Source organism: Aquarana catesbeiana, linkage group LG01 (assembly GCF_042186555.1).
Source record: "Aquarana catesbeiana isolate 2022-GZ linkage group LG01, ASM4218655v1, whole genome shotgun sequence".
Taxonomy (NCBI): Eukaryota; Metazoa; Chordata; class Amphibia; order Anura; family Ranidae; genus Aquarana; species Aquarana catesbeiana.
Window position 1 is genome coordinate 524,315,110 of NC_133324.1, and position 26,336 is coordinate 524,341,445.

The window sequence follows — 26,336 nt, forward strand, 5'->3', positions numbered from 1 at the left end:
CATGTACACTGCTGCTTACCTAAATGGTTAACTCTTTACAGCTTAACAACTACAGGCTGGTGCTTCCGGTATCAATGGCATTTAACACCTTAGTGTCTGCTTGTATATGTGGTTAGCCTTTCATAGCTACATGTATAGCTAATGCTGCCTTCTGACAAATGAAGAAAAGTGTAATGTCTGATTATAGATCAGTCTTGATTTTATTGTCCATCCTGCTTACTACATTTAGGACTGATGGATATTTATTTTTCTTTTTTTGTGTGTCTTTTTAACTACACATCTCTATTCAGAGTGAACAGTGCAGTTTGCTGAAAAGGCCAATGATTTTGCCCCACCTCCTTATGATCTATCCAATCTCTGTTGTGCCTGCCCCATCAGCTGTGTCCATACTCCACCCCCTGATGCACACACAGACACACATTCTGTGTGTATGTTAAGGTGTGCAGGACAGGTGGCAAATTGGAGTATATGCACACTAGTGGCTGGAAAATTGGTATGTTTAAACACCACCTCCTCCCTAAACAATTACACTAATGCCCCCCTCTGCTGCTCTGATTGAAAAAGACTGCCACTCCTCTGAAAAGCAATCCACACACAGATTTCTTTTCAGAGGCAATTGACAGGCAGTGAGGAGGCGGAATGCTGCCTCCTCACAACCTGTATTAAACCCCTAAATGCTTCAGCACAGACCCTTTTATTGAATGGGATGCATTTAGTAGTAGTGGGTTATAATTCTTGAGAGTAGGTGCATAAATTATGGCAGACTTGTAGGGGCCCCAGAGCATTACTTTGCCCAGGGTCCCATGATGATACTAAGATGGCCTCAAAGCATCTTCAAAGCCCACTTAGAAGTTTATGGCAAAGCTCGCTTGAATCACCTAAAGCTTTTGAGAAGCTTTAATTCAGCTTTAGCTTCGCTTTGTTTTGGAGAAATTGCAGGTGGGGGGAATTTCCTCTCACTTCCTTTTTTAGCTATGGGGCAGGAAGTGCAGGGAAATCTCACCTATGGAACACAAGGCAAGAAAAAAAATAATTACAGGAGTTATAACTAGAGGTCGACCGATATATTGGCCGATATTTGGTGTTTTTTACTTAATCGGCATCGGCCGATTGTGCTGATAAAAAAGGCAGATATAACTTCAGCCGACTTGCAAATGACTTCTGTAATAGAAGTCAATACAAGTTGCCTGAAATCTTCTTCTCTCCTCTCTGGGCAGCCTGACAATTCTAAAAAAAGGAACCTGAAGAGATACAATGTTTACACTTATGAATGAACTGAACTCCATGTGAAGAAGCTCTCAGTTTAACCATTTAAAGACTAAATCTTTTCTGACATTTGTTGCTTACAAGTAAAAATCCTGTATTTTCTGCTAGAAAATCACTTAGAACCCCAAACATTATATATATATATATATATATATATATATATATTTTTTTTTTTTTTTTAGCAGAGACCCTAGGGAATAAAATAGCGGTTGTTGCAATATTTTATGTCACACGGTCTTTCAAACTCATTTTTTTTTTTTTTAAAATACACTAATAAATTAAAAAAAAAAACTAAAGCAGTAAAGTTAGCCCATTTTTTTTTCGTCCAAAAGTTTTGATTACCTGTTTTTGTGTATTTATTATTTAAGATATAGCTTTTTTTAATTTTTTTTAAATCTAAATTCTACATACAAGTGAACTGATTGGAGGTTTGTGTTGTTTAATAAATGTTTAAATGTAAAAAATTTTCTGTATCACTTAAGGTTGCTTTCACACTGGAGCGGGCATGCATTGATGGTAAAACGCTGCTAGTTTTAGCGGCGCATTACCGTCATTTTAGCGGCGCTATTCGGCTGCTAGCGGGGAGCTTATAACCCAGATAGCAGCCGAGGAAGGGGTTAAATGCTCCCCTGAAGCGCCGCTGTTGAAACGCTTTGCAGGCGCTTCGGCAGCGGTGCGCATTCATTTTAATGGGCAGGAGTGGTGGTATACACAGCTCTAAAGATGCTGCTTGCAGGACTTTTTTTAACATCCTGCCAGCGCATCACCTCAGTGTGAAAGCACTCGGGCTTTCACACTGAGACTGCAGGGGAGCCGTTTTACAAGCGCTATTTTTAGCCCAAAAGCGCCTGGAAAAAAAAAAAAAAAAACTCCCCAGTGTGAAAGGGGTCTAACTGTTAGATTTTATGAAATGAAGGGGAAAAAAAAAAAAAAAAAAATTCGGCCTAATAAAATTGGCATCACATATCGGCCATTGGCCACCGTGATTTCTAAATATCAGCATCGGCCAGAGAAAAACCCATATCGGTCGACCTCTAGTTATAACCCTCACTCAATTTAAAATGAAAAAATGCCTTTAGTTCTACTTTAACTAAAGGTCCTGCAGGCAAATGTAATATGTTCAAGGTCTGTAAATGGTTAAATAGAGTAGACAGAATTGTGAATTCAGGAAATACCAGAAATGCACTTGAACATTTTTAAAGTAAATTCAAATTTTAAACATGTCATCGACAAAGAACGGTGATGGTGGAAACACCTCTAACATTGAAGAGAACCCACCACTGATATACCTGTTAAACTGAAAAAACCTTTTTCTTTTTATCTCTTTTCACCATGAAATAACCTGCACTCATTGCAGTGCACAGATTTTAAAAGTCTATAGGGAGGACCTTCTTTTCTATTTCCCTCCATAAAAACCTTAAAGTGTTACCAAACCCACAACAGTAAAATCTGTCTGTATTTGCAACATAGCATGCTTGTTATACTCACTGTGGCACTTAAGGGGTTAATCCCCTGTATTGTGTAAAAAGGTTGTTTTATCCTGTATACACAGATCTTCCCCTCCTGCACTGTCTATCTGGCCAGCTTACACAGGCAGAGTAGCCAACCTGCACATGCTCAGTTGTGTCTTTTATGCGGGAGAGAATAATTACTTGTTGATCAGAGCTAGCCAGGTCACATGATATTGACATCACACATGTGGGCGTGTATACAGGCTGCGCAGTTTATCCCTGATAGGGATGAGCCAAACACCCCCCAGTTCGGTTTGCAGCAGAACATGCGAACAGGCAAAAAATTAATTCGAACACGCGAACACCGTTAAAGTCTATGGGACACGAACGTAAAAAATCAAATCAAAGTGCTAATTTTAAGGGTTAATATGCAAGTTATTTTCATAAAAAGTGTTTGGGGACCTGGGTCCTGCCCCAGGGGACATGTATCAATGCAAAAAAAAGTTATAAAAACTGTTTTTTCGGGAGCAGTGATTTTAATAATGCTTAAAGTGAAACAATAAAAGTGAAATATTCTTTAAATTTCGTACCGGGGGTGTCTATAGTATGCCTGTAAAGTGGCGCATTTTTCTGTTGGGTTTAGGACAGTCCCTGCACAAAATGACATTTCTAAAGGAAAAAAAGCAATTTAAAAGTACTTGCGGCTATAATGAATTGTCTATGGGAGAAATCAAAAGTGCTAATTTTAAAGGCTTATATGCATGGTATTGTCATAAAAAGTGTTTGGGGACCTGGGTCCTGCCCCAGGGGACATGTATCAATGCAAAACCTGGGGGGTGTCTATAGTATGCCTGTAAAGGGGTGTATTTTCCCCATGTTTAGAACAGTCCCTGCACAAAAAGACATTTATAAAAGGCAAAAAAATCATTTAAAACTACTAGCTATAATGAATTGTCGGGTCTCAGCAATACAGATAAGTCATCGGAAAAAAACAGCATGGGATCCCGCCCAGTCCATTACCAGGCCCTTTGGGTCTGGTATGAATATTAAGGGGAACCCCGAACCAAACTTAAAAAAAAAAAAAAATTGCGTAGGGGTCCCCCCAAATTCCATACCAGGCCCTTCAGGTCTGGTATGGATATTAAGGGGAACCCTGCGCCAATTTTTTTTTTTTAATGGTGTAGGGGTCCCCCTCAAAATCTATACCAGATCTGATTTTAAAGGGAACCCTGCACCAAAAATTTTTTAAAAAATGGCATGGGGGTACCCCCAAAAATCCGTACTAGACCCTTATCCAAGCACGCAACCTGGCAGGGCTACCCCAAAGCACCCTCCCCATGTTGAGAGCATGTGGCCTGGTACGGTTCGGGGGGGGGGCGCTCTCTTGTCCCCCCTCTTTTCCTGCGGCCTGCCAGGTTGAGGGGGGCCCCTACGCCATTTTTTTAAAAATTGGCGCAGGGTTCCCCTTAATATCCATACCAGACCTGAAGGGCCTGGTATGGAATTTGGGGGGACCCCCACGCAATTTTTTTTTAAATTTTGGTTCGGCATTCCCCTTAATATTCATACCAGACCCAAAGGGCCTGGTAATGGACTGGGGGGGAATCCCATGCCGTTTTTTAAATGACTTTTATCTGTATTGCCGGACCCGACAATTCATTATAGCCGCGAGTGCTTTTAAATGACTTTTTCCTTTAGAAATGTAATTTTGTGCAGGGACTGGACAAAATTTTGTACCCCCAGGTACGAAATTTAAATGAATATTTCACTTTTATTGTTTCACTTTAAGCATTATTAAAATCACTGCTCCCGAAAAAATGGCCATTTTTAAAACTTTTTTTTGCATTGATACATGTCCCCTGGGGCAGGACCCAGGTCCCCAAACACTTTTTATGACAATACCATGCATATAAGCCTTTAAAATTAGCACTTTTGATTTCTCCCATAGACGATTCATTATAGCCGTGAGTACTTTTAAATGATTTCTTTCCTTTAGAAATGTCATTTTGTGCAGGAACTGTTCTACACACGGGAAAAATGCGCCACTTTATAGGCATACTATAGACAACCCCCAGGTACGAAATTTAGAGGAATATTTCACTTTTATTGTTTCACTTTAACCACTTGACGACCGCCTCACGCCGATTTACGTCGGCAAGGTGGCACGGACAGGCAAAATCACGTACATATACGTGATTTGCCTTCCGCGGGTGGGGGGTCCGATCGGACCCCCCCCGGTGCCCGAGGCGGTTGTCTTTTGTTCCACGGCGATAGGAGATGAGGGGGAGGCCATCCGTTCGTGGCCCCCCCCTCGCGATCGCCGCCGGCCAATCACATCATTCCTTTGCTGCTGTATGCTAAACAGCAGCAAAGGAAATGATGTCATCTCTCCTCGGCTCGGTAATTTCCGTTCCGGCCCGAGGAGAGAAGACAGGTATGTGAGTGCACAACACTACACAACACAGTAGAACATGCCAGGCACACTAAACACCCCGATCCCCCCCCAATCACCCCCCCCCCCTGTCACATACTGACCCCAGCAGTTTTTTTTTTTTTTTTTTTTTCTGATTACTGCATTGGTGTCAGTTTGTGACAGTTACAGTGTTGGGACAGTTAGTATTACCCCCCTGTAGGTCTAGGATACCCCCCCAACCCCCCCTAATAAAGTTTTAACCCCTTGATCACCCCCTGTCACCAGTGTCGCTCAGCGATCATTTTTCTGATCGCTGTATTAGTGTCGCTGGTGACGCTAGTTAGGGACCTAAATATTTAGGTTCGCCGTCAGCGTTTTATAGCGACAGGAACCCCCATATACTACCGAATAAATGTTTTAAACCCTTGATGGCCCCCTAGTTAACCCTTTCACCACTGATCACCGTATAACTGTTACGGGTGACGCTGGTTAGTTTGTTTATTTTTTATAGTGTCAGGGCACCCGCCGTTTATTACCGAATAAAGGTTTAGCCCCCTGATCGCCCGGCGGTGATATGCGTCGCCCCAGGCAGCGTCAGATTAGCGCCAGTACCGCTAACACCCACGCACGCAGCATACGCCTCCCTTAGTGGTATAGTATCTGATCGGATCAATATCTGATCCGATCAGATCTATACTAGCGTCCCCAGCAGTTTAGGGTTCCCAAAAACACAGTGTTAGCGGGATCAGCCCAGATACCTGCTAGCACCTGCGTTTTGCCCCTCCGCCCGGCCCAGCCCAAGTGCAGTATTGATCGATCACTGTCACTTACAAAACACTAAACGCATAACTGCAGCGTTCGCAGAGTCAGGCCTGATCCCTGCGATCGCTAACAGTTTTTTTGGTAGCATTTTGGTGAACTGGCAAGCACCAGCCCCAGGCAGCGTCAGGTTAGCGCCAGTAGCGCTAACACCCACGCACGCACCGTACAGCTCCCTTAGTGGTATAGTATCTGATCGGATCAATATCTGATCCGATCAGATCTATACTAGCGTCCCCAGCAGTTTAGGGTTCCCAAAAACAGTGTTAGCGGGATCAGCCCAGATACCTGCTAGCACCTGCGTTTTGCCCCTCCGCCCGGCCCAGCCCAAGTGCAGTATTGATCGATCACTGTCACTTACAAAACACTAAACGCATAACTGCAGCGTTCGCAGAGTCAGGCCTGATCCCTGCGATCGCTAACAGTTTTTTTGGTAGCATTTTGGTGAACTGGCAAGCACCAGCCCCAGGCAGCGTCAGGTTAGCGCCAGTAGCGCTAACACCCACGCACGCACCGTACAGCTCCCTTAGTGGTATAGTATCTGATCGGATCAATATCTGATCCGATCAGATCTATACTAGCGTCCCCAGCAGTTTAGGGTTCCCAAAAACGCAGTGTTAGCGGGATCAGCCCTGATACCTGCTAGCACCTGCGTTTTGCCCCTCCGCCCGGCCCAGCCCAGCCCACCCAAGTGCAGTATCGATCGCTCACTGACACTTACAAAACACTAAATGCATAACTGCAGCATTCGCAGAGTCAGGCCTGATCCCTGCGATCGCTAACAGTTTTTTTGGTAGTATTTTGGTGAACTGGCAAGCACCAGCCCCAAGCAGCGTCAGATTAGCGCCAGTACCGCTAACACCCACGCACGCACCGTACACCTCCCTTAGTGGTATAGTATCTGAACGGATCAATATCTGATCCGATCAGATCTATACTGGCGTCCCCAGTAGTTTAGGGTTCCCAAAAACGCAGTGTTAGCGGGATCAGCCCAGATACCTGCTAGCACCTGCGTTTTGCCCCTCCGCCCGGCCCAGCCCAGCCCACCCAAGTGCAGTATCGATCGATCACTGTCACTTACAAAACACTTAACGCATAACTGCAGCATTCGCAGAGTCAGGCCTGATCCCTGCGATCGCTAACAGTTTTTTTGGTAGCTTTTTATTCAACTGGCAAGCGCCAGCGGCCTAGTACACCCCGGTCGTAGTCAAACCAGCACTGCAGTAACACTTGGTGACGTGGCGAGTCCCATAAGTGCAGTTCAAGCTGGTGAGGTGGCAAGCACAAGTAGTGTCCCGCTGCCACCAAGAAGACAAACACAGGCCCGTCGTGCACATAATGCCCTTCCTGCTGCATTCGTCAATCCTAATTGGGAACCCACCGCTTCTGCAGCGCCCGTACTTCCCCCATTCACATCCCCAACCAAATGCAGTCGGCTGCATGAGAGGCATTTTCTTTATGTCCTCCCGAGTACCCCTACCCAACGAACCCCCAAAAAAGATGTCGTGTCTGCAGCAAGCGCGAATATAGGCGTGACACCCGCTATTATTGTCCCTCCTGTCCTGACAATCCTGGTCTTTGCATTGGTGAATGTTTTGAACGCTACCATACACTAGTTGAGTATTAGCGTAGGGTACAGCATTGCACAGACTAGGCACACTTTCACAGGGTCTGCCAAGATGCCATCGCATTTCGAGAGACCCGAACCTGGAACCGGTTACCGTTATAAAAGTTAGTTACAAAAAAAAGTGTAAAAAAAAAAAAAAAAAAATATATAAAATAAAAAAAAATAGTTGTCGTTTTATTGTTCTCTCTCTCTCTCTATTCTCTCTCTCTTGTTCTGCTCTTTTTTACTGTATTCTATTCTGCAATGTTTTATTGTTATTATGTTTTATCATGTTTGCTTTTCAGGTATGCAATTTTTTATAATTTACCGTTTACTGTGCTTTATTGTTAACCATTTTTTTGTCTTCAGGTACGCCATTCACGACTTTGAATGGTTATACCAGAATGATGCCTGCAGGTTTAGGTATCATCTTGGTATCATTCTTTTCAGCCAGCGGTCGGCTTTCATGTAAAAGCAATCCTAGTGGCTAATTAGCCTCTAGACTGCTTTTACAAGCCGTGGGAGGGAATGCCCCCCCACCGTCTTCCGTGTTTTTCTCTGGCTCTCCTGTCTCAACAGGGAACCTGAGAATGCAGCCGGTGATTCAGCCAGCTGACCATAGAGCTGATCAGAGACCAGAGTGGCTCCAAACATCTCTATGGCCTAAGAAACCGGAAGCTACGAGCATTTTATGACTTAGATTTCGCCGGATGTAAATAGCGCCATTGGGAAATTGGGGAAGCATTTTATCACACCGATCTTGGTGTCATCAGATGCTTTGAGGGCAGAGGAGAGATCTAGGGTCTAATAGACCCCAATTTTTTCAAAAAAGAGTACCTGTCACTACCTATTGCTATCATAGGGGATATTTACATTCCCCGAGATAACAATAAAAATGATTAAAAAAAAAAAAAAAAATGAAAGGAACAGTTTAAAAATAAGATAAAAAAGAAAAAAAATAATAAAGAAAAAAAAAAAAAAAAAAAAAAAAAAGCACCCCTGTCGCCCCCTGCTCTCGCGCTAAGGCGAACGCAAGCGGCGGTCTGTCGTCAAACGTAAACAGCAATTGCACCATGCATGTGAGGTATCGCCGCGAAGGTCAGATCGAGGGCAGTAATTTTTGCAGTAGACCTCCTCTGTAAATCTAAAGTGGTAACCTGTAAAGGCTTTTAAAGGCTTTTAAAAATGTATTTACTTTGTTGCCACTGCACGTTTGTGTGCAATTTTAAAGCATGTCATGTTTGGTATCCATGTACTCGGCCTAAGATCATCTTTTTTATTTCATCAAACATTTGGGCAATATAGTGTGTTTTAGTGCATTAAAATTAAAAAAAGTGTGTTTTTTCCCCAAAAAATGCGTTTGAAAAATCGCTGCGCAAATACTGTGTCACCTGGGCATTCCATGGCCTCCGAAAAAAAAAAAAAGTGTCACTTTCCCGCAACTTGTGTCAAAATATAAAATATTCCATGGACTCAATATGCCTCTCAGCAAATAGCTTGGGGTGTCTACTTTCCAAAATGGGGTCATTTGGGGGGGGTTTGTCCCACCTGGGCATTCCATGGCCTCCGAAACTGTGATAGGCAGTGAAGAGTGAAATCAAAAATTTACACCCTTAGAAATCCTGAAGGCGGTGCTTGGTTTTCGGGGCCCCGTACGTGGCTAAGCTCCCAAAAAGTCCCACACATGTGGTATCCCCATACTCAGGAGAAGCAGCTGAATTTATTTTGGGGTGCATTTCACATAGGCCCATGGCCTGTGTGAGCAATATATCATTTAGTGACAACTTTTTGTAAATATTTTTTTTTTTTTTGTCATTATTCAATCACTTGGGACAAAAAAAATAAATATTCAATGGGTTCAACATGCCTCTCAGCAATTTCCTTGGGGTGTCTACTTTCCAAAATGGGGTCATTTGGGGGGGTTTTGTACTGCCCTGCCATTTTAGCACCTCAAGAAATGACATAGGCAGTCATAAACTAAAAGCTGTGTAAATTACAGAAAATGTACCCTAGTTTGTAGACGCTATAACTTTTGCGCAAACCAATAAATATATGCTTATTGACATTTTTTTTACCAAAGACATGTGGCCGAACACATTTTGGCCTAAATGTATGACTAAAATTTAGTTTATTGGATTTTTTTTATAACAAAAAGTAGAAAATATCATTTATTTTCAAAATTTTCGGTCTTTTTCCGTTTATAGCGCAAAAAATAAAAACTGCAGAGGTGATCAAATACCATCAAAAGAAAGCTCTATTTGTGGGAAGAAAAGGACGCAAATTTCGTTTGGGTACAGCATTGCATGACCGCGCAATTAGCAGTTAAAGCGACGTAGTGCCAAATTGGAAAAAGACCTCTGGTCCTTAGGCAGCATAATGGTCCGGGGCTCAAGTGGTTAAGCATTATTAACCACTGCAGGCCCGAAAGGATTTACCCCCTTCCTGACCAGAGCACTTTTTACAATTTGGCACTGCGTCACTTTAACTGCTAATTGCGCGGTCATGCAATGCTGTACCCAAACAAAATTTGCGTCCTTTTCTTCCCACAAATAGAGCTTTCTTTTGATGGTATTTGATCACCTCTGCTGTTTTTATTTTTTGCGCTATAAACGGAAAAAGACCGAAAAGTTTGAAAACAAATTATATTTTCTACGTTTTGTTATAAAAAAAATCCAATAAACTCAATTTTAGTCATACATTTAGGTCAAAATGTATTCGGCCACATATCTTTGGTAAAAAAAAATGTCAATAAGTGTATATTTATTGGTTTGCGCAAAAGTTATAGCGTCTACAAGCTAGGGTACATTTTCTGGAATTTACACAGCTTTTAGTTTATGACTGCCTATGTCATTTCTTGACTGCCTATGTCATTACAAACCCCCCCCCCAAATGACCCCATTTTGGAAAGTAGACACCCCAAGGAAATTGCTGAGAGGCATGTTGAGCCCATTGAATATTCATTTTTTTTGTCCCAAGTGATTGAAAAATGAAAAAAAAAAAAAAAAAAAATATATTACAAAAAGTTATCACTAAATGATATATTGCTCACACAGGCCATGGGCATATGTGGAATTGCACCCCAAAATACATTCAGCTGCTTCTCCTGAGTACGGGGATACCACATGTGTTGGACTTTTTGGGAGCCTAGCCGCAGACGGGGCCCCGAAACCAATCACCGCCTTCAGAATTTCTAAGGGCGTAAATTTTTGATTTCACTCCTCACTACCTATTACAGTTTTGAAGGCCATAAAATGCCCAGATGGCACAACCCCCCCCCCCCCCAAATGACCCCATTTTGGAAAGTAGACACCCCAAGCTATTTGCTGAGAGGCATGTTGAGTCCATGGAATATTTTATATTTTGACACAAGTTGCGGGAAAGTGACAAATTTTTTTTTTTTTGCACAAAGTTGTCACTAAATGACATATTGCTCACACAAGCCATGGGCATATGTAGAATTGCACCCCAAAATACATTTAGCTGCTTCTCCTGAGTATGGGGATACCACATGTGTGGGACCTTTTGGGAGCCTAGCCGCGTACGGGGCCCCGAAAACCAATCTCTTTTGATTTCACTCTTCACTGCCTATCACAGTTTCGGAGGCCATGGAATGCCCAGGTGGCACAACCCCCCCCCCCCCCCCCCCAAATGACCCCATTTTGGAAAGTAGACACCCCAAGCTATTTGCTGAGAGGCATGGTGAGTATTTTGCAGCTCTCATTTGTTTTTGAAAATGAAGAAAGACAAGAAAAAACTTTTTTTTTTTTTCTTTTTTCAATTTTCAAAACTTTGTGACAAAAAGTGAGGTTTGCAAAATACTCACTATACCTCTCAGCAAATAGCTTGGGGTGTCTACTTTCCAAAATAGGGTCATTTGGGGGGGTTTGTGCCACCTGGACATTCCATTGCCTCCGAAACTGTGATAGGCAGTGAAGAGTGAAATCAAAAATTTACGCCCTTAGAAAGCTTGAAGGCGGTGCTTGGTTTTCGGGGTTCCGTACGCGGCTAGGCTCCCAAAAAGCCTCACACATGTGGTATCCCTGTGCTCAGGAGAAGCAACAGAATGTATTTTGGGGTGTAATTTCAGATATTCCCATGGCATGTTCGAGCAATATATCATTTAGTGACAACTTTGTGCAAAAAAAAAAAATGTGTCTTTTTCCCGCAACTTGTGTCACAATATAAAATATTCCATGGACTCGACATGCCTCTCAGCAAATAGCTTGGGCTGTCTACTTTCCAAAATGGGGTCGTTTGGGGGGGGTTTTGAACTGTCCTGGCATTTTGCGCACAACATTTAGAAGCTTATGTCACACATCACCCACTCTTCTAACCACTTGAAGACAAAGCCCTTTCTGACACTTTTTGTTTACATGAAAAAATTATTATTTTTTTTTGTAAGAAAATTACTTTGAACCCCCAAACATTATATATTTTTTTAAAGCAAATGCCCTACAGATTAAAATGGTGGGCGTTTCATTTTTTTTTTTTCAAACAATATTTGCGCATTTTTTGGGGAAAAAACACTTTTTAAAATTTTAATGCACTAAAACACACTATATTGCCCAAATGTTTGATGAAATAAAAAAAGATGATCTTAGGCCGAGTACATGGATACCAAACATGACATGCTTTAAAATTGCACACAAACGTGCAGTGGCAACAAAGTAAATACATTTTTAAAAGCCTTTAAAAGCCTTTACAGGTTACCACTTTAGATTTACAGAGGAGGTCTACTGCTAAAATTACTGCCCTTGAACTGACGTTCGCGGTGATACCTCAGATGCATGGTGCAATTGCTGTTTACATTTGACGCCAAACCAACGCTTGCGTTCGCCTTAGCGCGAGAGCAGGGGGGGACAGGGGTGCTTTTTTTTTTTTTTTTTTTCTTTATTATTTTTTTTCTTTTTTATCTTATTTTTAAACTGTTCCTTCCATTTTTCTTTTTTTAATCATTTTTATTGTTATCTCAGGGAATGTAAATATCCCCTATGATAGCAATAGGTAGTGACAGGTACTCTTTTTTGAAAAAATTGGGGTCTATTAGACCTTAGATCTGCGCTCAAAGCATCTGACCACACCAAGATTGGTGTGATAAAATGCTTTCCCAATGGCGCTATTTACATCCGGCGAAATCTAAGTCATGAAATGCTCGTAGCTTCCGGTTTCTTAGGCCATAGAGATGTTTGGAGCCACTCTGGTCTCTGATCAGCTCTATGGTCAGCTGGCTGAATCACCGGCTGTATTCTCAGGTTCCCTGTTGAGACAGGAGAGCCAGAGAAAAACACGGAACACGGTGGGGGGGGGGCATTCAATCCCACTGCTTGTAAAAGCAGTCTAGAGGCTAATTAGCCGCTAGGATTGCTTTTACATGAAAGCCGACCTCTGGCTGAAAAGAATGATACCAAGATGATACCTAAACCTGCAGGCATCATTCTGGTATAACCATTCAAAGTCGTGAATGGCGTACCGGAAGACAAAAAAATAAAACAGAGTAAACGGTAAAATATAAAAAATTGCATACCTGAAAAGCAAACATGATAAAACATAATAACAATAAAACATTGCAGAATAGAATACAGTAAAAAAGAGCAGAACAATAGAGAGAGAGAACAATAAAACAACAACTTTTATATATATATATATATATATATATATATATATATTTTTTTTTTTTTTTTTTTTTTGTAACTAACTTTTATAACTGTAACCGGTTCCAGGTTCGCGTCTCTCAAAATGCGATGGCATCTTGGGAGACCCTGTAAAAGTGTGCCTAGTTTGTGCAATGCTGTACCCTACACTAATACTCAACTAGTGCATGGTAGCGTTCAAAACATTCACCAATGCAAAGACCAGGATTGTCAGGACAGGAGGGACAATAATAGCGGGTGTCACGCCTATGTCCGCGCTTGCTGCAGACACAACATCTTTTTTGGGGGGGTTCGTTGGGTAGGGGTACTCGGGAGGACATAAAAAAAATGCCTTTCATGCAGCCGACTGCATTTGGTTGGGGATGTGAATGGGGGAAGTACGGGCGCTGCAGAAGTGGTGGGTTCCCAATTATTAGGATTGGTGAATGCAGCAGGAAAGGCATTATGGGCACGACGGGCCTGTGTTTGTCTTCTTGGTGGCAGCAGGACACTACTTGTGCTTGCCACCTCACCAGCTTGAACTGCACTTATGGGACTTGCCACGTCACCAAGTGTTACTGCAGTGCTGGTTTGACTACGACCGGGGTTTACTAGGCCGCTGGTGCTTGCCAGTTCACCAAAACGCTACCAAAAAAACTGTTAGCGATCGCAGGGATCAGGCCTGACTCTGCGAACGCTGCAGTTATGTGTTTAGTGTTTTGTAAGTGATAGTGATCGATCGATCGATACTGCACTTTGGTGGGCTGGGCGGAGGGGCAAAACGCTGGTGCTAGCAGGTATCTGGGCTGATCCCCCTAACACTGCGTTTTTGGGAACCCTAAACTGCTGGGGATGCTAGTATCGGATCAGATATTGATCCATTCAGATACTATACCACTAAGGGAGGCATATGCTGCGTGCGTGGGTGTTAGCGGTACTGGCGCTAATCTGACGCTGCCTGGGGCAACGCATATCACCGCCGGGCGATCAGGGGGCTAAACCTTTATTCGGTAATAAACTGCGGGTTCCCTGACACTATAAAAAATAAACGAACTAACCAGCTTCACCCGTAACAGTTATACGGTGAACAGTGGTGAAAGGGTTAACTAGGGGGCAATCAAGGGGTTAAAACATTTATTAGATAGTATATGGGGGTCCCTGTCGCTATAAAATGCTGACGGCGAACCTAAATATCTACCTCCCTAACTATAGCGTCACTAGTGACACTAATACAGCGATCAGAAAAATGATCGCTTAGCGACACTGGTGACGGGGGGTGATCAAGGGGTTAAAACTTTATGGGGGGTGGGTTAGGGGGGTATCCTAGACCTAAAGGGGGCTAACACTAACTGCCCTACCACTCTAACGGTCACAAACTGACACCATGCAGTAATCAGGAAAAAAAAAAACAAATAAAACTGCTTGGTGTCAGTGTGACGGGGGGGGGGGGGGGGGGTGATTGGGGGTGTAATGTGTGCCTGGCATGTTCTACTGTATGTGTGTGTGTTGTGCACTCACATTACAGTCTTCTCTCCTCGGCGCCGGAACGGAAAATGCCCAGCCGAGGAGAGATGACATCATTTCCTCTGCCTCTGTGTACAATACAGAGGCAGGGAAATGATCCCATTGCCTGGGAGCGATCGCGAGGGGGGGGCCACAAATGGATGGCCTCCCCCTCACCTCCGATCGCCGGGGAAGATTTTCCGACCGCCGCAGGCACCGGGGGGGGGACACCCCCCCCCCGCGGGCAGGCAAGGACGTACCTGTACCTGTAAGTCCTTTTGCCTGCCCGTGCCATTCTGCCGACGTACATCGTCGTGCGGCAGTCGGCAACTGGTTAACCACTTCCCGACCGCCGCACGACTATATACGTCCTAAGTTTGAACGGGGATATCGTTGTTATGGCAGCAGCTAGCTGCCATAACCCCGGTATCCCCGTTTTCGTGCGGCGGCCGGCTTTCAGATAAAAGTGGTCCCTGCGGCGGATTCGTCGCGAGATCACTTTTATAGGTGGCGGGAGAGGGGCCCCCCCTCCCGCCGCGATCCGGTGCCCTCCGCCGCTTACCGGAGCCGTCGGTAGCGGCGGAGGCGATCGCGTCCTCTGCCGTGCTGTGTATAGAGACGAATGAGGCCAAGATGGCGCTCACTCGTCTCCATGACACTGCTGGGCGGAAGCGACGTCAAAACGTCACTTCCGTCCACGCCTCTTAAAGGCATATTTTTTCAAATGTCATTTTTCTAAATGACTTTTTTTTTTTTTTTTTTTTTTTATTGCATTTTAGTATAAATATGAGATCTGAGGTCTTTTTGACCCCAGATCTCATATTTAAGAGGTCCTGCCATGCTTTTTTCTATTACAAGGGATGTTTACATTCCTTGTAATAGAAATAAAAGTGACACAATTTTTTTTTTTTTTTTTTTTTTAAAGTGTAAAAATAAATAAAATATTGTAAAATAAATAATAAAAAAAAAATTTTTTAAAACCCCCCTGTCCCGACGAGCTCGCGCGCAGAAGCGAACGCATACGCGAGTAGCGCCCGCATATGAAAACGGTGGTCAAACCACACATGTGAGGTATCGCCGTGACCGGTAGAGCGAGAGCAATAATTCTAGCCCTAGACCTCCTCTGTAGCGCAAAATATGCAACCTGTAGAATTTTTTAAACGTCGCCTATGGAGATTTTTGAGGGTAAAAGTTTGACGCCATTCCACGAACGGGCGCAATTTTCAAGCATGACATGTTGGGTATCAATTTACTCGGCGTAACATTATATTTCACAATATAAAAAAAAATTGGGATAACTTTACTGTTGTTTTATTTTTTTATTCAAAAAAGTGAATTTTTTCCAAAAAAAGTGCGCTTATAAGACCACTGCGCAAATACGGTGCAAAAAAAAGTATTGCAATGACCGCCATTGTATTCTCTAGGGTGTTAGAAGAAAAACCATATATAATGTTTGGGGGTTCTAAGTAATTTTCTAGCAGAAAAACCTGTTTTAAACATGTAAACACCTAAAATCCAAAACGAGGCTGGTCTTAAAGTGGTTAAAATCACTGCTCCCGAAAAACAGCAGTTTTTAAAACTTTTTTTGTATTGATACATGTTCCCTGGGGCAGGACCCAGGTCCCCAAACTCTTTTTATGACAATACCATGCATATAAGCCTTTAAAATTAGCACTTTTGATTTCTCCCATAGACTTTTAAAGGGTGTTCTGCAGCTTTCGAATTTGCCGTGAACACCCCAAATTGTTTGCTTTCTGGCGAACAGGCGAACACCCGATATTCGAGTCGAACTTACGTTCGACTCAAATGTAGGCTCATCCCTAATCACTGGCCGTGAGCCGAAAAGGTATATAGTGGCAATATTTTCATGTAAAAATAAGTTTTATAAGCTGTGGGCACTGGGGGGGGGGGGCAGATGAACTATTTTCATATCACTTGGTTTAGTAACACTTTAAAGTGGTTGTAAAGGTAAAATTTCCTAAATTAAAATAATAAGCATGTTAAACTTACCTGTTCTGTGGTATTGCACAGAGCGGCCCTTAACCTCAACTTCTGGGTTTCTCCACTGGTGCTCTCGGCTCCTCTTCTGTGTGTGTCCCCATTTCAAGACACTTGCTATGGGGGCATACCTGTGGACTTGCTCCTGAGCCTGGCAGTGTGCATCCTAGGCACGCACACAGTGTGGTTCGGCCCCGCCCCCACTCCCTCCTTACAGGATTCGATTGACAGCAGCAGGCTGCTGCCTCTGTGAGGAGAGGAATACAGACCAGCGCCACTGCACAGGGGCACATCGCTGGATCGAGATAGGACTCAGGTAAGTATATAGAGCTTTGAGGGGGTGATACAATTATTGGGACATTTTTTACTTTAAAACAGAGAATGCATAAGGGTTTATTTACACTTGCTTCGGCTTCAACACACATTAAAGCGCTTACCACTTCAACATGCTTCTATGATGTGTGTTTGATGCTTCCATGGTGCTTCGATGAAGCTTTAGTGATGCTTTGGTGAGGCTTCAATGATGCTTCGGTGATGCTCTTTTGAAGCTTTGTTGAAGCTTGGCAGGTGCACTGTGTGTGTGTGGATATCTCATACATGCAATTTCTCCAAAACAAAGCGAAGCTAAAGCTGAATTAAAGCCTCTCAAAAGCTTTAGGTGCTTCAAGCGAGCTTTGCCATAGACTTCTATGTGGACTTTGAAGCACCACTAAAGCTACATGGGGTATAATTTTTGAAGCGAAGCCGAAGCAAAGCAAACGCAAGTTAAACAGGACTGTAAGCTAACCATTTTATTTAGTGACAGGGGCTTTGACTGGCGTTCAGAAAGCTTTAACAAGTTATCTGTATTTGCGGACGATACTAAGCTAAGCAGGGCAATAACTTCTCCATAGGAGAAGTTCATACTAGAACCAAAGGGCCTGGTATGGACCCATGGGGGGGGGGAACCACACGCTGTTTTTTTTTTTTCACAATTTTTTTTTTAGCTGGCAATTTTTTTTTTTTACATTCAGCGGGTAAGCCCACTGACGACTCATCGGTTGTTAAGGAGGGGCCGGGAAGCCGGCCGCTGTGTCCTTAGCAACCAGCTACAGTGGCTTGCGAAAGTATTCGGCCCCCTTGAACTTTTCAACCTTTTGCCACATTTCAGGCTTCAAACATAAAGATATAAAATGTTTATTTTTTGTGAAGAATCACCAACAAGTGGGACACAATTGTGAAGTGGAACGAAATCTTTTGGATTTCTGAAACTTTTTTAACTAATAAAAAAATGAAGTGGGGCGTGCAAAATTATTCGGCCCCCTTGCGTTAATACTTTGTAGAGCCACGTTTTGCTGCGATTACAGCTGCAAGTCGCTTGAGGTATGTCTCTATCAGTTTTGCACATCGAGAGACTGAAATTCTTGCCCATTCTTCCTTGCAAAACAGCTTGAGCTCAGTGAGGTTGGATGGAGAGCGTTTGTGAACAGCAGTTTTCAGCTCTTTCCACAGATTCTCGATTGGATTCAGGTCTGGACTTTGACTTGGCCATTCTAACACCTGGATACGTTTATTTGTGAACCATTCCTTTGTAGATTTTGCTGTATGTTTGGGATCATTGTCTTGTTGGAAGATAAATCTCCGTCCCAGTTTCAGGTCTTTTGCAGACTCCAACAAGTTTTCATCCAGAATGGTCCTGTATTTGGCTGCATCCATCTTCCCCTCAATTTTAACCATCTTCCCTGTCCCTGCTGAAGAAAATCAGGCCCAAACCATGATGCTGCCACCACCATGTTTGACAGTGGGGATGGTGTGTTGAGTGTGATGAGCTGTGTTGCTTTTACGCCAAACATATCGTTTTGCATTGTGGCTAAAAAGTTCGGTTTTGGTTTCATCGGACCAAAGCACCTTCTTCCACATGTTTGGTGTGTCTCCCAGGTGGCTTGTGGCAAACTTTAGACGAGACTTTTTATGGATATCTTTGAGAAATGGCTTTTTTCTTGCCACTCTTCCATAAAGGCCAGATTTGTGCAGTGTACGACTGATTGTTGTCCTATGGACAGACTCTCCCACCTCAGCTGTAGTTCTCTGCAGTTCATCCAGAGTGATCATGGGCCTCTTGGCTGCATCTCTGATCAGTCTTCTCCTTGTCTGAGCTGAAAGTTTAGAGGGACAGCCAGGTCTTGGTAGATTTGCAGTGGTCTGATACTCCTTCCATTTCAAAATGATCACTTGCACAGTGCTCCTTGGGATGTTTAAAGCTTGGGAAATCTTTTTGTATCCAAATCCGGCTTTAAACTTCTCCACAACAGTATTACGGACCTGCCTGGTGTGTTCCGTGGTCTTCATGATGCTCTCTGCACTTTCAACAGAACCCTGAGACCCCATTCACACAGGGGCAACACGACTTGCAGGTCGCCTCAGCGAGGCGACCTGCAAATGAATGCCCGGGCGACTTGCAAAACGACTTCTGCATAGAAGTCTATGCAAGTCGCCCCAAGTCGCCCCGAAGTCGTACAGGAACCTTTTTCTAAGTCGGAGCGACTTGCGTCGCTCCCCTTAGAACGGCTCCATAGTACAGAACGGGAGGCGACTTGTCAGGCGACTAGGTCGCCTGACAAGTCGTCCCTGTGTGAATGGGGTCTTAGACTATCACAGAGCAGGTGCATTTATACAGAGACTTGATTACACACAGGTGGATTCTATTTATCACCATCAGTCATTTAGGACAACATTGGATCATTCAGAGATCCTTGCTGAACTTCTGGAGTGAGTTTGCTGCACTGAAAGTAAAGGGGCCGAATAATTTTGCACGCACCACTTTTCAGTTTTTTAATTGCTAAAAAAGTTTAAAATATCCAATAGATTTCGTTCCACTTCACAATTGTGTCCCACTTGTTGGTGATTCTTCACAAAAAATTAAAATTTAAAAATGTTTGAAGCCTGAAATGTGGCAAAAGGTTGAAAAGTTCAAGGGGGCCGAATACTTTCGCAAGCCACTGTATATACAGTGTAAAAAAAAAATGCAAATCGCAGCAAAAACGCGTTACTTGCGCTTTCGATGCAGGTCCATTGAAGTCTATTACATGCAAAATGCTGCATTTTGCAGGAAAAAAGTCCCCGACCCTTTTCTAAAACGCAGAGGTACAAAAATGCATTGATGTGAACATGTTCCATAGGAACCCATGTTAAAAAAATTTCCCTGCATTTCTAAAAAATGCAAAATGCATCAAAAAAACGCATTAGAGTGAATAGAGCCTTAGGCTCGATTCACACCTATGCAAGTTGCTTTTGAGCGTTTTTGGAGTTTTTTTTGTCATGCTTGCCACGTTTTTGAGCAGCGGTTTTACAGCGTTTTTGCGTTTTTTTTTTTTTTACAGTTTTTAAAAAAAATAAATAAAAAAAAAAAACGGCAAAAACGCATCAAAAACGCTGTAAAAACGCTGCTGGTCCATTGAATTGTATTAGGCTCCATTCACACTAGCGCGTTTTTTGATGCATTTTGCATTTTGCAGAAATGCACGGGAATTTTTTAACATGGGTTCCTATGGAACATGTTCACATCAATGCTTTTTTGTTTCTCTGCATTTTTGGAAAGGGTCAGGGACTTTTTTTCATGCAAAATGCAGCGTTTTGCATGTAATAGAATTCAATGGACAAGCATCAAAAACGCAAGTGCACCGTTTTTGCAGCGTTTTTGATGCGTTTTTGCCGTTTTTTTTGTTTTTTGTTTTTTTTAATTTTTTTAAAATTTTTTTTTTAGACTGTAAAAAAAAACTGTAAAAAAAAAAAAAAAACCGCGGCAAAAACGCCGCAAAAACGCAGCAAAAACGCTGCTCAAAAACGTGGCAAGCATGAAAAAAAAACCTCCAAAAACGCTCAAAAGCAACATGCATAGGTGTGAATCGAGCCTAAGGCCCGATTCACACTAGCGCGTTTTTTGATGCATTTTGCATTTTGCAGAAATGCACGGGAATTTTTTAACATGGGTTCCTATGGAACATGTTCACATCAATGCTTTTTTGTATCTCTGCGTTTTTGGAAAGGGTCGGGGACTTTTTTTCATGCAAAAAGCAGCGTTTTGCATGTAATGGTTTCTCAATGGACAAGCATCAAAAACGCAAGTGCACCGTTTTTGCAGCGTTTTTGGTGCGTTTTTGCCGTTTTTTTTTTTTTTTTTTTTTTATTTTTTTTTTTTTGTAATTTTTTTTTAAGACTGTAAAAAAAAAATGAAAAAAAAAAAAAAAAAAAAAACGCAAAACGCAAATCGCGGCAAAAACGCGGCAAAAACGCGGCAAAAACGCGGCTCAAAAACGTGGCAAGCATGAAAAAAAACCCTCCAAAAACGCTCAAAAGCAACATGCATAGGTGTGAATCGAGCCTTACATGCAAAACGCTGCATTTTGCATGAAAAAAAGTCCCTGACCCTTTCCAAAAATGCAGAGGTACAAAAAGGCATTGATGTGAACATGTTCCATAGGAACCCATGTTAAAAAATTCCCATGCATTTTTGCAAAATGCAAAATGCATCAAAAAACGCGCTAGTGTGAATGGAGCCTTAGGGCCCGGCCCATTCACACCTTTGTATTATGCTGCATTTTTTGTCTGATTTTTTTTTTCCATTTAAATAAATAGAAATGCCACCAAAACCAATGTTGGCATGTGTTGCAATGCACTTCACGCTACACATCAAATCGTAGTGCAAGTGTGTCATGACATACATTTACATGTGGTTTGATGCATTTTCATTTATATCAACAGAAATGCATCAGACAAAACTGAAAAGCATTAAACCTCTATAAAATTTTATTTTGGAGATTTCTACAACTCATGGTAAAACTGATCAATCCCTGGCAGGGTGGATTTTAAAATATGCTTTGATTGCTATTTATATCTGTAACCATACAACACAGGACTAATATGAGTCTGTATTTTAAAGTTACTGAAAATAAATATAAAAACTTCCCCTATGCAACCAAAAAGTTGACAGCAGTTCATATTTAAATAAGATCTAATTTAACTGATATTTGAAAAGTGCCACTCACCTCCTTGCTGTGTTTTCACTTGGATAGGATCAGAGAGTGGGCCATCACCTACAGATGTAAAAGCTAAAACTCTGACAGTATAGGTTTCATGTTCCAGTAAATTTCCTATTGTGGTTAAAAGATTATCATCCACATTATATTTTAACCAGCTGCTAACTGGCTGGTCAGGCTCCATAGTGTAGTAAACACGATATCCCCGTATTTGCCCATTTGGTTCCACGGGTTCTTCCCACTGAATTATCATTGTAGTAGAGGTAAGCATGCGAGCCTGTACATTTCGAGGGGCACTGGCAGGAGCCTGCTCTCCAGTCCGTGTCACTACAGGTTCACTGGGTGGTCCTTGGCCGATAGAGTTAACTGCTGACACCCAGATCTCATATTCAGAATTAGGACTGAGTCCACCAATGCTGTATCTTGTAGTCGTGATATCCTCCTTTATTTGATATGGCCCATCCTGTGTTTTGGATTTGTATTCTATAACATAGTAAGACACAGGATCAGGATTCCCAGAGTCCCATGTAATTGTTATGCTCGTAGCTGTAGTCTCTGTTACCACGGGAGTCCCAGGTGCCTTAGGAAGGGCTAAAATTGGGTGAACAAAACACACAAGAAAAACAAAAAAATGTCAAAATATATATTTATTTTATTTTACTTCATAGTTACACAGCTTTCAGCTTTCAAGTTCAACCAACAGGCAAAAGTAAATCTATTATAAAAACTAAATATATTTCTTCAAATAACTCACAGCTAGGGATATCTGTAAGATTTTGTTTGTGTCTGAAGAATGAGCATATACTTGTATCCAGAAAAGAATTTTAATTATCATTTATAATTTAATACAATACATAGTACAAAATATATACTTCCAAGTACAATCACTGTGATGCCTTTTTTTTCTGTAAATTGTAAGATTTCAGTAGATTTCTACATTCTCCATCTCTAATAGCTATCTAGCTATTGGTGATCACAATTGGTGATTGCGATCACCAAACGATTTTCAGATTAACTTCGTCAGAAGAGTAATTGAGGCTATTTTTTGTGTGATCGCAAACCCACAGAAGCTCAAAAAAACATCCTGAGAAGCAAGCAAAGGGACACAAAAGAGAGTGACTCTGGGGAAGACCTGGCAAGCCAGGGATTTATGTAGTTTTTATGTCTCTTATTAAAGAATCTCCCCAATTCTTTCCACACCCTTAAAACTAGGGGTGCACCGAAATGAGAGAAATTTTGGTGCAGAAACCTTCACTTGGCCGAAATGGACAGTTTTAAAAATATATATATATATTCCTTATAAATAATGGTATTATATTTGACTTTTTAATTATTATCATGAATTTAAATTAAATTATTTTGGCCATTATCAGCACCTTTTTGAAGCTGCGTTAAAAATCCAGCTTGCATATTTGGTCAGTAAAAAAAAAAAAGTGCCAAAAATGCACCTCCCCATTGAAATGCATTGAAAATGCAGCCAGAACACATAAAAAATATACCCGTGTAGTGGTTTTGATGCATTTTTTGAGTCACATGACCTATGAAAAACACATCATAAGCATGGTAAAAATTGCTGTAAAATCATGGGCGTATTTTGGCAGCATATATCGGCGCTTTTTTTTTATTTCAGCACAAGACTGAAAACCCTATTTTCTGCCGATAATTTATAGCAGCCAAATTTTTGGTGCATCACTACTTAACCATTTGCTGACTGCCCGTCGTCGTTATACGTCGGCTGTTTGAAGTGGAATATCGTTGTTATGGCAACAGCTAGCTGCCATAACCCCAGTAACCACTTCTTCAGCGGGTGGTCGGCTTTCAGATAAAAGTGGTCTCAGCGGCGGATTTGCCACAAGATCACTTTTATCGGTGGCGAGACCCCCCATTTTTACTATTGCATTTTAGTGTAAATATGAGATCTGAGGTCTTTTTGACCCCGGATCTCATATTTAAGAGGTCCTGTCATGCTTTTTTTCTATTACAAGGGATGTTTACATCCCTTGTAATAGGAATAAAAGTGACACTTTATTTTTATTTTCTTAAAGAACAGTGTAAAAGCAGGAGATGGGGATCTGGGCTATCCATATCAAAACCTTTAGGAAATTCACACTGCAAGATACCCTGGAACTGTTAGTGGATCCCAGGCTGTAAAGGACCACTGTCATTGTGCTTATGATCTGCTATAATAATAGTATGTAAAATGAGAAAATTCACAATAATGGGTATTCACTCACAAAACAATTGCTGAAGCAGGAAGGTTTAATAGCCATCTATGACCAGGGAAATGTAAGGTTGCAGCAAGGAGGATAAGTTATGGATCTAGCAAGGATCCAGTTGGATCTCACAGTAACAGCTGTTCATATGTGCCTTATATTGACAGACCAGACCAATGGTCTGTCTCAACTCCCATGACCTTGCACTATGAGTGACAGGACTTACCTTGAGGTTCTCTCAAGATGCCCAGTCAAAATAGCTTTTTATGAATTGCAGCAATGGCTGCAATTACAGTATGTCACAGTTTTTCCACTGGAATTAGCAGCTAAACCTTAAAGCGGTTGTATGTCCGCAAAGAAAACAAACAAAAACAACAAAAAAAAAAAACTGTAAGGCAAAGGGATAACAAGCTAGTATACTAGCTCATTATGAAATACTTACCTTAGAACGAGCACCGTCATCGCCTCCCGGTCACCGCTGAGGGAGCTGGCATGTTCTCTCTGCGTTTCTTCTGGGTTTGCGGCCCCAGCACTGTGAGGGGCCGAAGGTGTGATGACATCACTCTCGTGCATGTGCGTGGGAGTCCTCTTTCCCGGCAAGAATCCACCCGACCTTCAGAGCGCATGTACCGCTGACATCAGCGGCTGCATGCAAGGTGAATATCTCCTAAACCTGTAGGTAAAAACGAGGCTTACCTGTAGGTAAAAATGTGAAAGCGGGGTATACAACCGCTTTAAGGTTGTTAAGTAACTGCTTAGCAACTTTTACATTTACATGACATCAGTAGCTGATACCACTGTTAGGAGATTTTTATTTGAATTCCATAGTCTTTAACATGACTTAACGTGGTTGTAAACCTAGTTACACCACTTTTACCTACAATAAGGCTTACCTGTAGGTACTGGAAAACATGCATGGTTTAAGAGATATTTACCATTTACGCTTGCGCATGCGCACTGAAGAGAGGGCACGATCGTGAAGTTTCTAAAGGGACGTCACGCGACTCCGGCCAGTCACAGAGCCAGAGTCCACAGCCCCGGAAGCAAGAGGGGAGAAGATGGATGTGGCCACCAGCGGGGACATTGCGGGCTTCGTTTGCAGGTGAGTGCAACATAATGGGCTAGTATGCATTATGCTTTTACTTTGCAGGGGAAAAAAAAGAGGAAGTAATACCCATCAGGGTTTACTTCCTCTCTAATGCATCCTTCCTGAACTCATCTTTACCCTGGTTTGTGACAGCAGTGCCTAGGTAACTTTATCCTCCTTGCTTCAAGATCTAGGGAACATAGTGTGTTCAAAGTCTCGCTGTGAAGATGCTACCAGCCCCGTGCTGCAACATCTTCTGGTGAGATTTTAGCTACTCTGCATTCCCCAGGATTTCATTGGAGGATGATAATATTACCCCCACACCACAGAAGCCAAAAGAAATGTGTATCTCTTTTTTTGCTACAATTTTTTTGCTTTACTAGCATTTAGCAAGCGTTAAAGCGGGGGTCCACCTGTCTATCGTTTTTTTTTTTTTTTTTAGTTCATTCACAAACTTTTCTTCTCAGCATTACATACTCACATATTGTGTGTAATATGTCCGCCTGTGTCAGATTTCGTCGGAAAGAATAACTTATAATATTCAATGCAGGCGGTTTCCATCTTCATTGTGGGCATTTGAAGCCCACAAGCATTTATTTCCTGGATGTGGTGAATGCTCCCAGCATTCACTGCTCGTTCCCGCACATGCTCAGTGGCATCCTGGGAAGCCTGAGACTAGCTCCCAGGATTCTGTGCGGAGTCTGGGAGAGGCTAGAAACACGCCTACTCCCATGGGAGGAAAACCAGGAAGTGCAAAGAAGAATAGAAAAATAAAAGGTAATTACGGCGATTTAAATTTTTTTAAACGGCATGTCAGCATCTAGGCAAGGAAGAGAATACATACAGATATTGTTCAAAATTTGGGTGGAACCCCGCTTTAAAGGAGCAGAGTCAAAAACAGCACACCTTGTACTACATGCAAGGTCCTTTTTAGTAAGCAGGAATACTTTGGATGGACAGCAACAGGCACCAATATATTTGCCAGTGCTCCAAACTGCCATAAACTGCTTTGACAAGATTTACCCAGCAACTGGAAGTGCACAGTTAATGTTTCCTTTTTTTCAATGAGAATACATAAGGCATGGCCAGCCTGCAGATTTTTGTTTTACCTGTAAAATCTTTTTCTTGGAGAGTACATCACAGGACACCTTCATATCCATTACAACTGGGTTATGCTGCCACCTTCAGGTGAGTGGACATCTCTTTCCAGGTATAACACCTCCAAGCTAGGCACAGCCTTGGTTATGTTGCAAACCATGAACACCACAATGAGAGGAGTGGAATCCCTGTGTCCTGTGATGTATTACACGTATCTACAGGCACAACAAAAATCCA

General features: G+C 42.3%; 1 protein-coding gene across 17 annotated transcripts in view; it reads right to left on the bottom strand.

Annotated features, from left to right (window-relative positions):
* Nucleotides 1-26,336, bottom strand: part of PTPRS (protein tyrosine phosphatase receptor type S) — a 744,226-nt gene that overhangs the window by 382,154 nt on the left and 335,736 nt on the right. For all 17 annotated transcript variants that reach the window (XM_073594561.1, XM_073594552.1, XM_073594489.1 and 14 more), the window contains one exon: nucleotides 21,711-22,292. In XM_073594561.1, the coding sequence (XP_073450662.1) occupies nucleotides 21,711-22,292 (582 nt within the window). The remainder of the gene's footprint in view (nucleotides 1-21,710; nucleotides 22,293-26,336) is intronic.